The sequence below is a fragment of the Lissotriton helveticus genome, chromosome 6, assembly GCF_964261635.1.
Source record: "Lissotriton helveticus chromosome 6, aLisHel1.1, whole genome shotgun sequence".
NCBI lineage: Eukaryota > Metazoa > Chordata > Amphibia > Caudata > Salamandridae > Lissotriton > Lissotriton helveticus.
Window position 1 is genome coordinate 1,821,265,493 of NC_136067.1, and position 14,166 is coordinate 1,821,279,658.

At 39.2% G+C, this 14,166-nt stretch overlaps 1 protein-coding gene across 1 annotated transcript in view; it reads left to right on the plus strand.

The window, feature by feature from the left end:
* The window catches only part of PRPH2 (peripherin 2), a 178,456-nt gene extending 171,084 nt beyond the window's left edge, over positions 1 to 7,372 (plus strand). Inside the window, exon 3 of the mRNA XM_078649713.1 lies at positions 1,235 to 7,372. Within this exon, the coding sequence (XP_078505839.1) occupies positions 1,235 to 1,459 (225 nt within the window). The 3' untranslated portion in view covers positions 1,460 to 7,372. The remainder of the gene's footprint in view (positions 1 to 1,234) is intronic.
* Positions 7,373 to 14,166: the final 6,794 nt, after the last annotated feature.

Below are 14,166 nucleotides of genomic sequence, written 5' to 3' on the forward strand. Positions count from 1 at the left end.
AGACAAGCCCACTCAATGCGGATTGATTCCTGTGAACAGTGCTGCTCTGCAGGCACCTCCATAGAAACCTGGGTTCTTGACTTTGCTCTGTAAGCTCATACTTCTATCTGCCATCTGGTGGTGGGTAATAGGAAGTGTGTCCTTTCAGTAAGATGCAATCCAGTATTGTGAGAAAGTAAGATCATCGTCTGGTCCAAAATTAATTAACTGTTGAAAATATTTTGCATGCTCCTAGCCCGTTTCCAATAACTTGGGTATTCCAGAACAGGTCCATAACATACACGTAAGAGAAGGCTACATTTGCCTACAAATGGTACATTTGGGATTTTTTGCAAAACTGTGACCTTGTACATAAGGGGTAAATGCTATAATTCGAGGACAAACTGAATTTAGGATAGCTTATTTGGCCTATAATGTAGTTGTTCTGGGAATCTAAAAGCGCGAGAGGTGGTGACCCACAAGATTATAATTTTCAGGGCCTCGGCCTAGTCTATGCCTTTCACTCTGGGTAAGAGAAGGATTACTATCCGCAAACTCTTTTAGCCCGATAACAAAGAAATAATGGGACAACTGGTATTTGAGAAGTTGTTTATGTTTTTCTGACCTAGAAACCTTGTAGACCTGGTATAGCCTTTTGTAATAGTTGTTGTCCCTGGTTGGAGTGACATGTTCAAAATGATCTAGTTAGTGGCCAGCAAGAACTGTGCATTTATAGCAGAATGGTACTACAGGATTGATGGACTTTGTAGCCCTACAGTGAACCTACTGAGAATCTCCCTGGAGGAGATTCTACTATCGCGGAGTAGGTGGACTGATGTCTGAAGGACTACTAGAATTCTGTCATTCACTAAGGAGGGCACCTCCCTTACAAAAATATTTTGCCCTGGTTTAGTCAACAATTAAGAAAATCATGTAGAAGTTTTTTTCAGTAAAGCAGGTACTATGAACGCCCAAGAATCTTGTACTTCAGTAAAGACCCTGGTCACTCTTGAAAATGCCTTCTACTTATGTGTGAATTTAACACTCTGGGCTTTCTAAATTATTTTTTATGCTGTAGACGTTCAATTTTTCAATCAGTTTAGAATTTGAGGTGTGTGAGTAAGACTGAAGAGAACATTGTACAGAAGTATCGGAATATTAGATATCAAAAGACTTGGCATTCTCTGATATCTGAACAAGGAGAGGACTCATTAACATGTTGCGCTACTAACAATATTACCTATGTCCTCCACAGATGACGGTGATGGTCGGGTTGCGCTTGCTGCACACATCCCTGGGAAGTATTTCAAACCCTGAAGACCCAGAATGCGAGAGTGAAGGATGGCTACTAGAGAAAAGCATGAAAGAGACATTTAAATCTACTTTGGAAAAAGTGAAAGGCTTTGGTAAGTCTAACCAGGTGGAGGCCGGTGAAGGCGAGGAAAGCGGGAAGACACCAACCGTTGCTACAGTCAGCTGAACATCTTGGCGATGTTGACTTTTGTACAATCAGTAAGATGAAGATATGTGAATAAATCAACTTAAAGTATGAAGTCAGCGTGGCAGGCATTTATGCATGAATATTGTATAGAAAGGACACTGTGGAGGTGCAACATTTTTAAAATGTTTAGACTCCGTTGAGTGGAAATACAGAATTACCAACATCTGTGTCATCATTGAAAGTAAATTTGAAAGAGACTACACTCTAGAGGAAAGTCAAATATACGCACTGGAATTTTAAAAAGACATAATTAGATTTTGCAATAAAAAAATAAACACATAGGTCAAATATTTGTAAACCCTCTGCATTTCAGGAACTTTAAATTGTATATTTTGCATATCAAAATCACAGTGTATACTTTTCAACACAGATATAATATTATAGGACTGTCCACATGAAGCAAGATGCTAATGCTAATCTGTAAATGAAATAATGAACTAGAATATATCTAGCTAATAATCTAGGCAAACGCATGATAAAATGAGGTAGGTTAACTGTGTGCTAAAATTATAGTAATGCTAACTTAGATCTTTTGCAATTAGAACAAAGAAAATGGAATGAGTGCAATTTTTTTTGTAAATTTTTTTTTAGAACCTTTATTGGCACTTCTCGAAGAGTGCAATTTTTAAAGGCTTGATGTGCAAGTATGTATCCCCATGACTGTCTGTGTAAATATGTGGGTTTTTTTTAACATTGTAAGAGGATTTGTAGAGAAATTAAGATATTTTGTTAGGACACTGGTTCTCACAGAAGCATGCCACAAAAACATCTTCTGAAAAGCATCATTTTAAGAACAAACACTTGTTGGCGACAATGGTCCTTGCTCTCATTTGTCATCGTGTTGATTATGGTTAAATATTTTCAGGTAGCAACCAATCCCTGCAAAAAATACAACAGTCAAAGGAATTTAACTGCACCGGCTAACCAATTCAAGCTACATATATAATCCTAAAGTTCATTTGGAGCTCTGTTTATCTGTTGAGGACAGGTTGTTAACGATAAAAACTAAATTGTTTTCTAAGTGGCCACTTTTCAAAATACCTTCAAAATTGACATTGCTAAGGGTGTTACTGCACATTTCATTATAACTCGATGGGCTCCACTCGGCTGTCTGCACACACAACAAGCAGAGAAGGTATGGTAGAAAACCAGAATTTGCTGTATTTCCTGCCCATAAATGGATTTATGAGCTTCTGGGGTCCATGTAAACAGAATGTGTCCCCAAGGCTAAATCCGGAATGTAAAACTGGGTGGGGAGTGCTGCCAGCTACAGGACCCTGGGTGACACAGTCATTACACGGCCTTCCACCTCAAGCAGCCTGATCCTTTTATCAGCCTAACTTTTGTTTACAAGCCACGTCATCCTTTATGTACGGTTTAATTAATCAGACTAAGTCTAGTTGGCTATAGACTTTAATTGACGCGGTACTATGGTAGCTCTCTCCTCCATCCATTTCCTACTACTAGCTCCCTATAGAATAAAAATTCTCATTTCTTTTTAAATAGAAAAATAAGGTTTATTTAAGATAGGCCGTAATAAGACATCGGTGTACAGAACTTGGGGTTTCTAGGTCTGAAATGTGTCTTACGACAAAAAGTAAAATATATGTATGGCCGCAAATGAATGAGATTTGGAACCATCAATTTTTAAGGTGATAGTACCAGTTCATAGCAGCACTGGCGACTGACTGTATTGCGACTGATTTGCACTAAGAAACCTTTAATGCAAGGGACATTTGTCCATTCTCTGTTAGAAACGAGCACGCACAGCCACTATCTGCAGTGTTCTGATGCTAGAAATACAGACAGACATATTAAACATGTAGCACAAAGAAAAAATAACTTGCTAAAACTATAGGTTTAAATATGTGTATATATTTTCTACCTAAATTTAATAATTGCTTGTATTAGACAAAGAAATTGAGAATTGTGCGACTTGTTGAGTTGTATGCCTATAACGAATGAGTATGCTTAAGTAGACTAATGCGAACACCCCCTGCTGCGTTTTATGTGCGTCAGCATGTAGCCTACTTAGGATTAAAGTAGCTCTGGTATAGCCACACGCACTTTATCTTCTTATTTAAAGTACCCGATATAGCCGGCTTCTAAGACCTCAGAGAGGAACATCATGTCTGGAGCGCTGTATGTGTATGTGGTTCAGACTCAATATATGCATTCATGTGGGTTATGTACAATACTGAAACTTACCTGTTGTACTGTGAGAAAATATTGCCTGTATAGAGAGCTTACTTTTATCAGAATCCTCAAGAAAATGTACTATAAAGTGTGCGCCTATTGCAGAATACAATCATTCAATCAAGTACGTTTTTATTTAATAAAACATACCCACGCACACAAATTCTTGCATTGATATGGGGTGGGAAGTGGATGGAGTTTACACAACTGGGAACAAGCAAATGTGTGTAAAGAATGTGTAATAATTTGTAAGGATGAATAATTAGGTTGCTCTTTTCAGAATATTCGATTAGAACAGATCCATGCTCTGGTTTGTGTAGAGTTCCATTTAAAAAAGAAAATATAACAGCTATTGATCCGGAGACAATTCTGCTCTCATCAACCCATTCAACATACAAAATAGCCAAAAGAACAAGCGATGGCACAACCAATATTTCTGGATTTAATGCAATAATGCATGAAGCATTAGCAAATTAGAGAAAGACACACAGGAGGGAGCCAACTGGAGCTCACACAGATAGGGCTGTAGTTGTGAGGTAGTCTTTTTGCAAATCAATAAAAGCACTGGGGAGTAGACGGAATAATACACGCAAACAACTAATGGCATTAGGTGAGAGACGAATACTCCACTGGTTTGACCCAAGACATGACTGACAAAGTCTCAAGCCAGTGGCTGAAAGATAGTGGTCGAAGGAAGTCAGTGGTTGATCCAAAACCCAATCTGGGTTTTTCAGCTGTGCTGAAACGCAGACCTAAAAATGTCCATAAATGTTTTAGTGAATATTGATCAATTGTGTTAAAAGTAGGATTCCTTAACCAGCATAATACGAACTGCAATGTGGGAGTAAGTTCATCAGTAGAATAAAAGAAGTGTCTGAAACCCTTCCTGAAAGCTTGAATGTCTGAATTTAAGAATATAAGCAGGCTGGACAGTTCTTTTGCTATAAGGAAATATGGTGACACACAGACCCAACCTCAATGCAGCACATGATAGGGAGAAATGAGGATCCACAGACATAGAAAGCCAAAGGTAGAACATATTATGTTTATATCCGTATGATTGCCTGTTTTTATGTACTCTGTAATTCTTCACATTCATAAGTTCTTCAGTAAAGCCAAGCACTTCAAACATTATATCCATGAAGGGGTAACCCTGTAAATTTGTAGAAAAGGAGACGAGTCCTTGCTTCTGTTTTGGTTACGAGATCCACACAAAGCAAATCACAATTGCTACATCTGGCAGGCACATGAGAACAACATCCCAGGACCCACTAGGCATTGTGGAAGTTATATTGGAAAGTAGTTATTTATCCTTCCGAAATTATTGGCGTTCAGTTGAAAGGTAGGATGGTGTCTCTATAAAATTAGAGACACAGGTCCCCAAAGTTTCCTGGCCAACCGGTAGAAAAGACAGTGCTTGTTACAGTAAGCAAAGAGGACTATCTCTGGCTATTAGAGCAATTGTGAGATCTCGTCCCAAAAACGTTGTCTCGCATCATTTGACCCTAGAGATGTGCCGGGGTGTTGTGGCTTGTTACGTGTACAGCAAATTGAGAAAAAAACAATGGTGCAAGGCTCATTTCCACAGAGGAATTGTTTCCTTTCACAGATGCCATGACCCACTCTTCCGTGCTTGTTGAAGATTTCAGTAGTGTTGCCTGTCAAAATAAGGATATTCTTCCCTTATATTTTAGAACAGACATAAAAAGCAAACACATTTTCCTAGTTCTAGCCTATTCTCAGCTTCAAGACATTTTAAAGCCATTTTTCCTAGATGAGCTCCCAATTCATGTTGTGAAGGAGCTATCACCAATTGTGTTGTCAGCTATTATGAAGTACTCCCCCCTCCTTTTCCTAAGCTTCCATCACGATCATTAAAGTCTTCGGCCACCTGAATCAACAACAGGAAGTTTTCACATGTATTCCACGTTAAGGGACCATATCTCTAGGAAACATTAAATGGACCTCATCTCTTGTGTTGGGAAGGGTGCCACCAGGATGCACCCTCAAATCCAGTAGAAGGGAGAAAATCCTGGCAGGATAGTATTTGAAGTGTTGGCCACCTTACTTTACTTTTGCGGATGACGAAGCAGGGTACTTCCCATGGCCACCCTATTCTGAAATGTGTGAATGCAGTTGTCCATAATGGAATCAGCAGAATGAAAACAAACTAAGATCCGCCATGTTAGCTAATTGAATGTGCAGGTAGATCAGGCTTCTCCAATGAGTAGCTTGTGTACTACTTGTAGCTCTCCAGCTACCAATAAGTAGCTCTCCAGTACATAGCCCAGCATACCAAATTACAAACTTTTGCTTGGCTGTATTTTCAGAAGTCATACTTTTCAATATATATTTAAATCTAGTATTTGCGTAATAAAGCTTGATGTGTTGGGAGACTTATTATTACCTTGGTGCAAGGAGCATTGCAATTATGGCCGTTATGTATTACCCATGTAGAGCCATTCCAAATATGCAATGCCTTTTTACATTACTGCTGACAACCCTGCCTAATACACTGAGGTGATTAATGATGACAATCTTGCATAGGGTGGCTAATAATGAAATCTTGTCTGATGTGGTCACTATTACAACACTAATAAGATTTAGTGCCTCAGAATGATTTTCATTGAACATAAGTTGCTCTTATTACTGAAAAGGTTGGAGACCCCCGATTTAGAAGTTCTTGCCATGGGAGGTGCCTAAGACTACTCCAATAAAGGTTTGCCTCTTTAAATGAATCAAAATACCATGTTAAATATCCCCTCTGTCACAGACAGGCCAGAGCAGCAGCTCTCATGCCTGTGCATTATGTAAACATTCTTGAAGAAGTTGCGTGACCTTGGTTAAGCAGGGGGTATACCTACATTTTCCCTTTATCACATTTATAAGAAAGTAAAAGTATAAATCCTTTCCCCAAAAAGCTCAACCTCTGACCCTTATTGTATGAAGCATGCAGAAACGTGTTTGAAGCTAGAGATCTGCTCCATCCATCTCAGCACTCCTGTCTAGCGCTGCATGGGAAATATTCAGCTTCTGAACCCTTATTAGGGAATGATAAAGCTTTCACTTGATTGTGAGAGGCAACAGCCTGGCAGTTTTATAACTCTTCTGTCCGCTCTCTAGTTACATTCTTGGTGTAATGAAGATCTGATGTAGATCTTAGTAGAGATTTTTGGATAATGGCCTTCTGTGTGAAGAATGAGACCCTGTGGCAGTTTTGAAATATCTTAGAAAAGAAGGAATTTCAGGAATATTTGTTGGGGATAAAAAAAACGTTAACTCTCTTTTTTTGAGTCTTTGTACTTGTTTAGAATGTAATTGATTTCTAAAAGAAAAAGTAACAGCCAAAGAAAACAGACTGTATTCCATAAACCCTTTAATAAAGGTACATGGTTGAAACAAAGAACTACGACCCGTACATTGTCAGAAAATTCAAAAGCGTAAGCTGATGCGGTGCTAATTCCACACCTCCTTCACCTCATGCATTAGCACCTCCGGAATATTAGTGGGAATCTCTTCCATGATACCTTGCAGAGAGTTACACATTCTAGCATAAATTAGTACAATGTTTAGCTATCTCAAACAATGTTTAGCTTGCTGGTCTGGGGGAGATACAAGATTACAGCTGCATTTTCTAGGGAAGCCTGTAATTCCTGTAGTTCATAAACCTCTTTACAATAAAACTTTCTCACTTGACTCTGTCTGGCCTGCTGCTTAAAATATTAAATGGCTGTATTTTGTGTTGTTCTAGTAGGACAGGGAAAAACAATCTCCAACTGTTTAATGAAAATGTTATCTTCTGCCAATGTGAAGGTAATTACAACAGATTCTGCCTCTTGCACATCCTCTGCTTAGTAATCACAGGGCAGGTCCAACAGCAAGACCTCCTTCTCCAAGTCAGTGCCTTGGTGCTCCAATATAGTTTTCTATGAAGACTTATACCTTGTAGGCCCTGCAGGGCCAGAAGCCTTTGTTGGCAATCTAAGCAAGGATTTTACATCTTTGAGTGGCGAAGTGTTTAAGGTGGTCAAGTGTGGCCCTTGAAGAGACCCATGGGAAAAATCATAGACTTTCAAGAGTGTTTAGCTCCAGAGCCAGGAAACTTTTGCTTTGTGAAAAAAGGATGAAGTGGGGTTAGCCTCTCTTAAAAGGTGATAAGAAAAATGTGAGAGGTTTGATTCGACCTTTGGTGATCCTCATGGTTATTAGTCAAACACAGTTGTCACTTTACTGTTGGAGCTGACCAAGCAGGAGACTTTCTATGACCAATCTTTTGTGAAGTGTCCGTATGCAGCTCTCCATGAAGGAATCCACAGGATGAAAAAAATCTAAGATTGTCTTATAGGCTTACGTAATCGTGTAGGAGAAAGATGAGGGATTTATTCTGCCAGCTGCAATGCTATCTAATAGAATGTGCAGGTGTGAATTTGGAGTATGTTCATTGTGGCAATTTTGCCTGGCACTGCTGATGAATCCTCATGTTCAGTAAACGCTCCTGCTTACAAGGTCACTGTGGCTTTGTGTTTCATCTTAAGTTTATTTTCCACATTTTACAAATGGCTTATCGGAGAACTTCATATGGAGTGCCCAGGATCAGAATCCTTCACAATATAAAGGTCCTAGGCAGGCGGGAAACAAGCAGAGATAGAGCTACATTTGATGTCCTTTACCAAAAGGTAGTAAGCTACTTCCTCAGGTTCTTGAAGGCGAATAGACATTGGAATTGTAGGTCATGGGAAAGCTGTGGAGTTGAAGGACAGATGAAGATGGAACCTTATGAATCTTCACAAAGCTACCCAGCACTCCAAAGCATCTCCTGCTGTAATGATCTTGCTACTGATTTCAAAGTGGTAACAATGCCGTATGTAGCTCATCTAAGGTAAAACTATAATGCTCGTTCTCTAGTCAGCTCACCATAGTTCACAAGAGATGGTAACCCGAAATGAAAAGTGTCTGCTGATTTCCCTCTCAAGGTTTGATCCTGAAAATAAAAGTCAGTTTTCATTATTCAACGTTTACTATATTTAAGGGGAACCAACTGTTTTTACTTATTTAGTTTTATACTATTCAATATCTCTTGGAGCATCACTGGTGTCAGCAGGTCAATAAACCTGTCATCTTTCACTCTGTGACCCTGACCCAAACAAGTCAAGCATGGATCATTAGGCGACTTTATCTGATGCAGCTGAAGAGGATTGCATCAACACCAAGAGTGAAGATATGCATGGGAAAACCAGTGTGGTGGGAAGAAGCAAATCCATTGTAGCGAATTGACAATCATTATACTTCTACTGTAAAGGTACCAAAAACACCATACAAACACCACCTAAAAACACCAGCTTGTGAGAATCCAAAGCAACATCAATGGAGAACGGGGACGTTTAGATATCAAGTAGCATAATGTTGTTTTGTTGCAGAGTTTCACTCTTAACGTTGGGAAGTAATTGTACATGTTGATGCATTATATGAACAGTAGCCTGAAGGAAGTGACACTTCTACAAATTAAAAATTTCAAGACTTATCTAAATAAAGAAACAGAGCAAATTCAATGGTGGGAAGTCAAGATGTTGGTTGAAGCATCAGTGGAATCTGCTTCTATGTGTGCTCAACAGATAAGACTGACTGTCTGTCTATCTGTCTGTCTGTCTGTCTATCTATCTATCTATCTGTCTGTCTGTCTGTCTATCATTCAATGCCTTTGTAAGGCTCTGTCTACCTCCCAAAGGTCATCTCTAGGAGGGTTTACTCTTCCACAGTGGGCCTGCCCTGCTGGGACAGAGGCTCAAAAGGTAGTTCATGCTTCATAGCTGTTCCAGAGAGGCACCCGGAGGTAAGTGGTGGTTGTATAAATGGTGGTGGTAAGAAAATGAAAGACTGCCATTAATTATGCATTTATGGTTACTAACATTAGCTCAAGCCCTGAGGTCAGACACCCTAAAATGAAGCAATCACTCCCTCCCTGTAAAAAGTAGGGGAAGGATTTTGCCTGCTCCAATATAAATACTTTCATCTGCTTTCCACTCAGATATTTTCATTACTATATGTTCACATTTCCAGGAGACACGGAGGGATATATGACCCACTACGTCACTGTGAAATACCTTCTTATAGCTATCGGGTGCCATTATAAACTCAGAATGGCTTGCACCAAATTTGATTCTGTTAAGGCACAACGTAGTTTTTAACAGCAAACGAAAAGGAACGTCCCAGATGGCACATTAGTATGGTGTAACAGCTAGACTCACTTTTGCCACCATGACACGCAAGTACCCATGCAGTGACTACAGATACATGTTCACATTCCAGGTCAAAAATCTTCATTTTGTTGTACATTTAATGGATTAGCCATCAACTGGGTTATAGCATCCTTACTTCAAACTGTATAACAAGCATATTCCAAGCTATAGTTATTCTTACTACAACAAAAGTGAAATAGAAAGATGAAGAAGAACTTTTATAGGTAATACAGAAGCAGGCAGACAGTGCCAGGTGAAGAGGCCATTAAGAAGAGAACGTAAACAATAGAACAGAGGGGAGCCTCATTAAGAGTAAACATTTCTAATAACATTTGGCAATACATACGTGAGAATTAGATAAATCCCAAGAAAGACCTGATACATTTCTAAAGAGCTTTATTTTCCAAACAATTTTGAAGGTGGCTAATCAAAACGTAGATGCAGTGGTTACGAAGGAAGGAATTAGCCTGACAATTATGACAATGAATAGAGCCATGTGACTAGTTGCCAATCATATGGCTTTCACAAAACATTCAAACGATATATAAAATGGAAATGTTTTTGAAACTATTTAGTTTTAAAAGTATAACGTGTCTTACAAACTGTGACCTAAATTCTGTTTTTAAAGAAAGCAGCAACTATTTCCTCCTTAGAGTTTACAAGGCTATTTCCTCTTAAATGCACATCCTAAAATATTTTCTAATGCCAAATTATTAGCATATTAATAGTAAAATGTACTGGGAGCTAATTACAGTAGGAAAAAAACTGCCTGAGAGATTGACATTTTTTAACACACTATTGTATCACTGCTGGACATCAGGGACAAAGAAGGCGGTTCACTCATCCTTGCTTGTTTAGACTCTGTCAAGTTTCTGATCAAGGTGAATGTGATAATCTCACTGCAGTGTTGTCAACGTTCAGAATTGGTACTTCCTTAACAGAACTCGGTTTACGCGCTTCACTGCAGCAAAGATTATAGTGAAAAAGCAGACTACCATGTGTTTTCCACTCCCAAGCATGACCAGAACTGAATGCCCCCTGCTTTTTGCAGCACATGTAGAAACTGTCCCCAATTATTAATTTAGAAAAGTCTATCAATGGATTTAACTGGAAAAAATGTTTTCTTAAACCTATCACGCTAAGCAGACAATTTTTCTTCTGCTACAAGAATGAGTCATTGATTTTTTTTAGATCAGGCCTACTAGACAGCTCATGGGCTGTCTATTGCAAGACATATTGTGGTTTGCTAAGAACAAGCAGCACTCAAGCACCATGCACATAAATATTATTTCATGGGAATAAATCCTCAAGAGTCAGCAGTAAAATGTAAAAGAAGAAGGTTTATTCAAATAATGTCAGGAACAATGCTGAAGGCAAGAAGATGATCAAAATGCAGACGTAAAAGACGTATTAGTAAAAATACCCTAAGTCCAAAGCATAGGACGGACCAACAAGGGTTCAGCCTCTAAAGTCAGGGACTCCGATTTCTCAGTCTCTATAGGGTAATTCATCACAGAAGTCAATGGAAAGCACACAGTCCGCATAAGGTGTTCAAAGTTAAACGAATCTCATTTCAGAATTATAAGACGTCACCTAGTTCCATCATCCTAGCAGCGACCCCTAATTGAACATTCATATGCCCTATTCCAACCTAAGGTCATCAGATGTGGCAGTACAAACTCATCACAAAATGATGGAAGTCACAAAAGTGAACAGCTCCTGGCAGGAAAAGCCTTGAATGTAACAAAGGCTTTAGCTATGATGCTTGGAGAACAGCATATTAATCCATGTTGATCCAAAATCAATACAAAGCATTACAAGTGGACATTTTGTTGACGTGCCATGAACAGAAAAATGAAACAACACACAGCTTGGCTGCATTAGAAATAAAACGGAGTTGAGGCCTAGTTTGGGCCTACTTATGTCAAGCACAGTAAAATACAGTACTGTCAAGAGCAGGATTGTTATAGTGACGAAGTTTTCAAAATATTAAACACACATTATATTAAATCGAAACCAGGATTGGCACAGCTATCAACAACTATTTAGGAGAGTCAAAACATAGCTGTTTATGCAGTAGAACCTTCATTGTCCGGGGGTTGGTTGGGTAGCAACATGAAATGTTAGCATTCTTTGAGAGTGATCTTTAAATTGTTCAGCTTTGCCAGTTGTTACTCCAAAATCATTATTTATGAAGTTACAGTTGGATTGAAACATTACGTAGGGTAGAATAAAAAGTACTGTTTTGTGGAGGTAACTGCATAGACCCAAGTTGAAGGTAGACTGAACTTTCCCAAGCATTACATTTTATTTCTAGGCATTCATTTTAAAATGACATAGAGTGAGGTATGTAGCATACTCCATCCCAGCTATACAAGTGTCCTGGGGGAGACCTTTGTGTGGCTTATGCATTTGGGTTGGTACACACTTGGGGCGTAAAATTAAAGTGATAGAAACATTGTCCCCCGACATCCAGTGTACCCTTCTTTCTTTTACTAATGATATGAAAATAGCTCTTATAAACACTTATTCACGTCCAGTGAAACAGGGGTTGACTTTGCAGGTTTTAGATTGTTTGACAACTTTTACACACACTGCCCGAGAACTCCCACACAATAATTGGGGGGATTTGAATTGCCGTTTCGAACCTTTAAAAGGCCTAAACATCCCCATCACCAGTGAGGAGGACTCTGTATGGTCAATACCTGACTGTAATACTTATTCGGCCAGGGTCTGATCTCCATTAGTTCTTCAAATGAATTATTTTACTCTGACACATTTGCTTACGGCATGTAATGGTCGTTTTCCTTCAGATAGCCTGGGTATTTCTACCTACAATAAGATAGGCCAAACTTCTATTATAGATTATATATGGGTGCCTCCCGCTTCATTTGTTTGTTAAAAGCTGGGGGGACCATGATGCGATTGAATGCCCTGCCTGTGGTGAAGTAGAGGAAACGGAGGTGCACGTTTTCTTCCGCTGCCACTCTTACAGGACACCTAGGTGACACTGGTTAGTACAAGTGTGTAAGAATATGGGCACAAGACACTCAAATTAGGCTTTTAGAATACTCAAAACTGAGTTGCACCCCCCAATTGTCTATTCAGTCTCCCATTATTTATTTTCCATGTGGTGAATAAGAAGGAAGTTTTTGGAGCCCGATCCCTAACGGTTGAACCCAGTATATGGTCCTTCCCCTTTTTTAGAAACAAAATAAGATGTATTAATTATGTCCCATGATTGAACAAATTTAATTGTAATTTTATTAACAATGAAGCCTTAGCTTCTGTTTTAATAAGTTATTTTATTATATGTGTGTGGGTCTCTAGTATGGTTTTGTTCTAACAATTGCACAAATTATTTGCACTAGCACTTTATGCCCATTGCTTATGTGTACGGAAATTGAATGGAGGAACTGTATTAATGTTTTTACCAAGTTTTTATGTACTGTGGACATTTATATGCTTTTATGGTCAGCATGCCATAGAACATAACACTCCCTCGGTTCCTAATGCTCCCGCCTGTTCTGCAAAAGAAGTTATTGCAGCTCTGGCTAAAATGCTACCCGGCAAAGCGCCTGGCCTGGACAAAATCCCCAGGGACCTATTTAAGAACGAAAGCTCTGTATGGGTTCCCTATTTAAGGAAGCTATTTAATGCCATCTTTCAAGGTATGGAACTCCCTCCAACTTGGGCAGGTGCGGAAATTATCCCTATTTTCAAGAAAGGCTCCCCAATGAACCCTGCTAACTATCGCCCAATAAGCTTAATCGATGTGACGCAAAAGTTATTTGCTTGCGTTCTTTTGGGCCGGTTGCAGTCATGGATCGATGAATATAACATCTTAACCCCACTCCAAGCTGGATTTAGAAGTAAAATCTCAACAATCGACCAGTTATTCAGACTTCAACTGATCCATTGGAAAACCATCACTCTGGACGGTGGCAGCCTGTACTTAACCTTTGTGGATCTCAAATCCGCATTCGACATGGTGCAACGTGATCAGCTGTGGGATATACTTCGGGATATGGGCATTCAAACGTATCTATGCCACCTACTGATACGTTTGCACCGGGATACGTATGCGAAAATTGGATATGGCAAAAAAGGGAACTTGTCAGCTCCTTTTCCAGTGGAGAAAGGGGTGAGGCAGAGTTGTGTGCTTTCACCGACCCTGTTTTCCCTCTTTTTAAATGGTTTAATAGATGCCCTGATGGTAATAAAAGATATAGATTCACCAAGGTTGGCCAACCA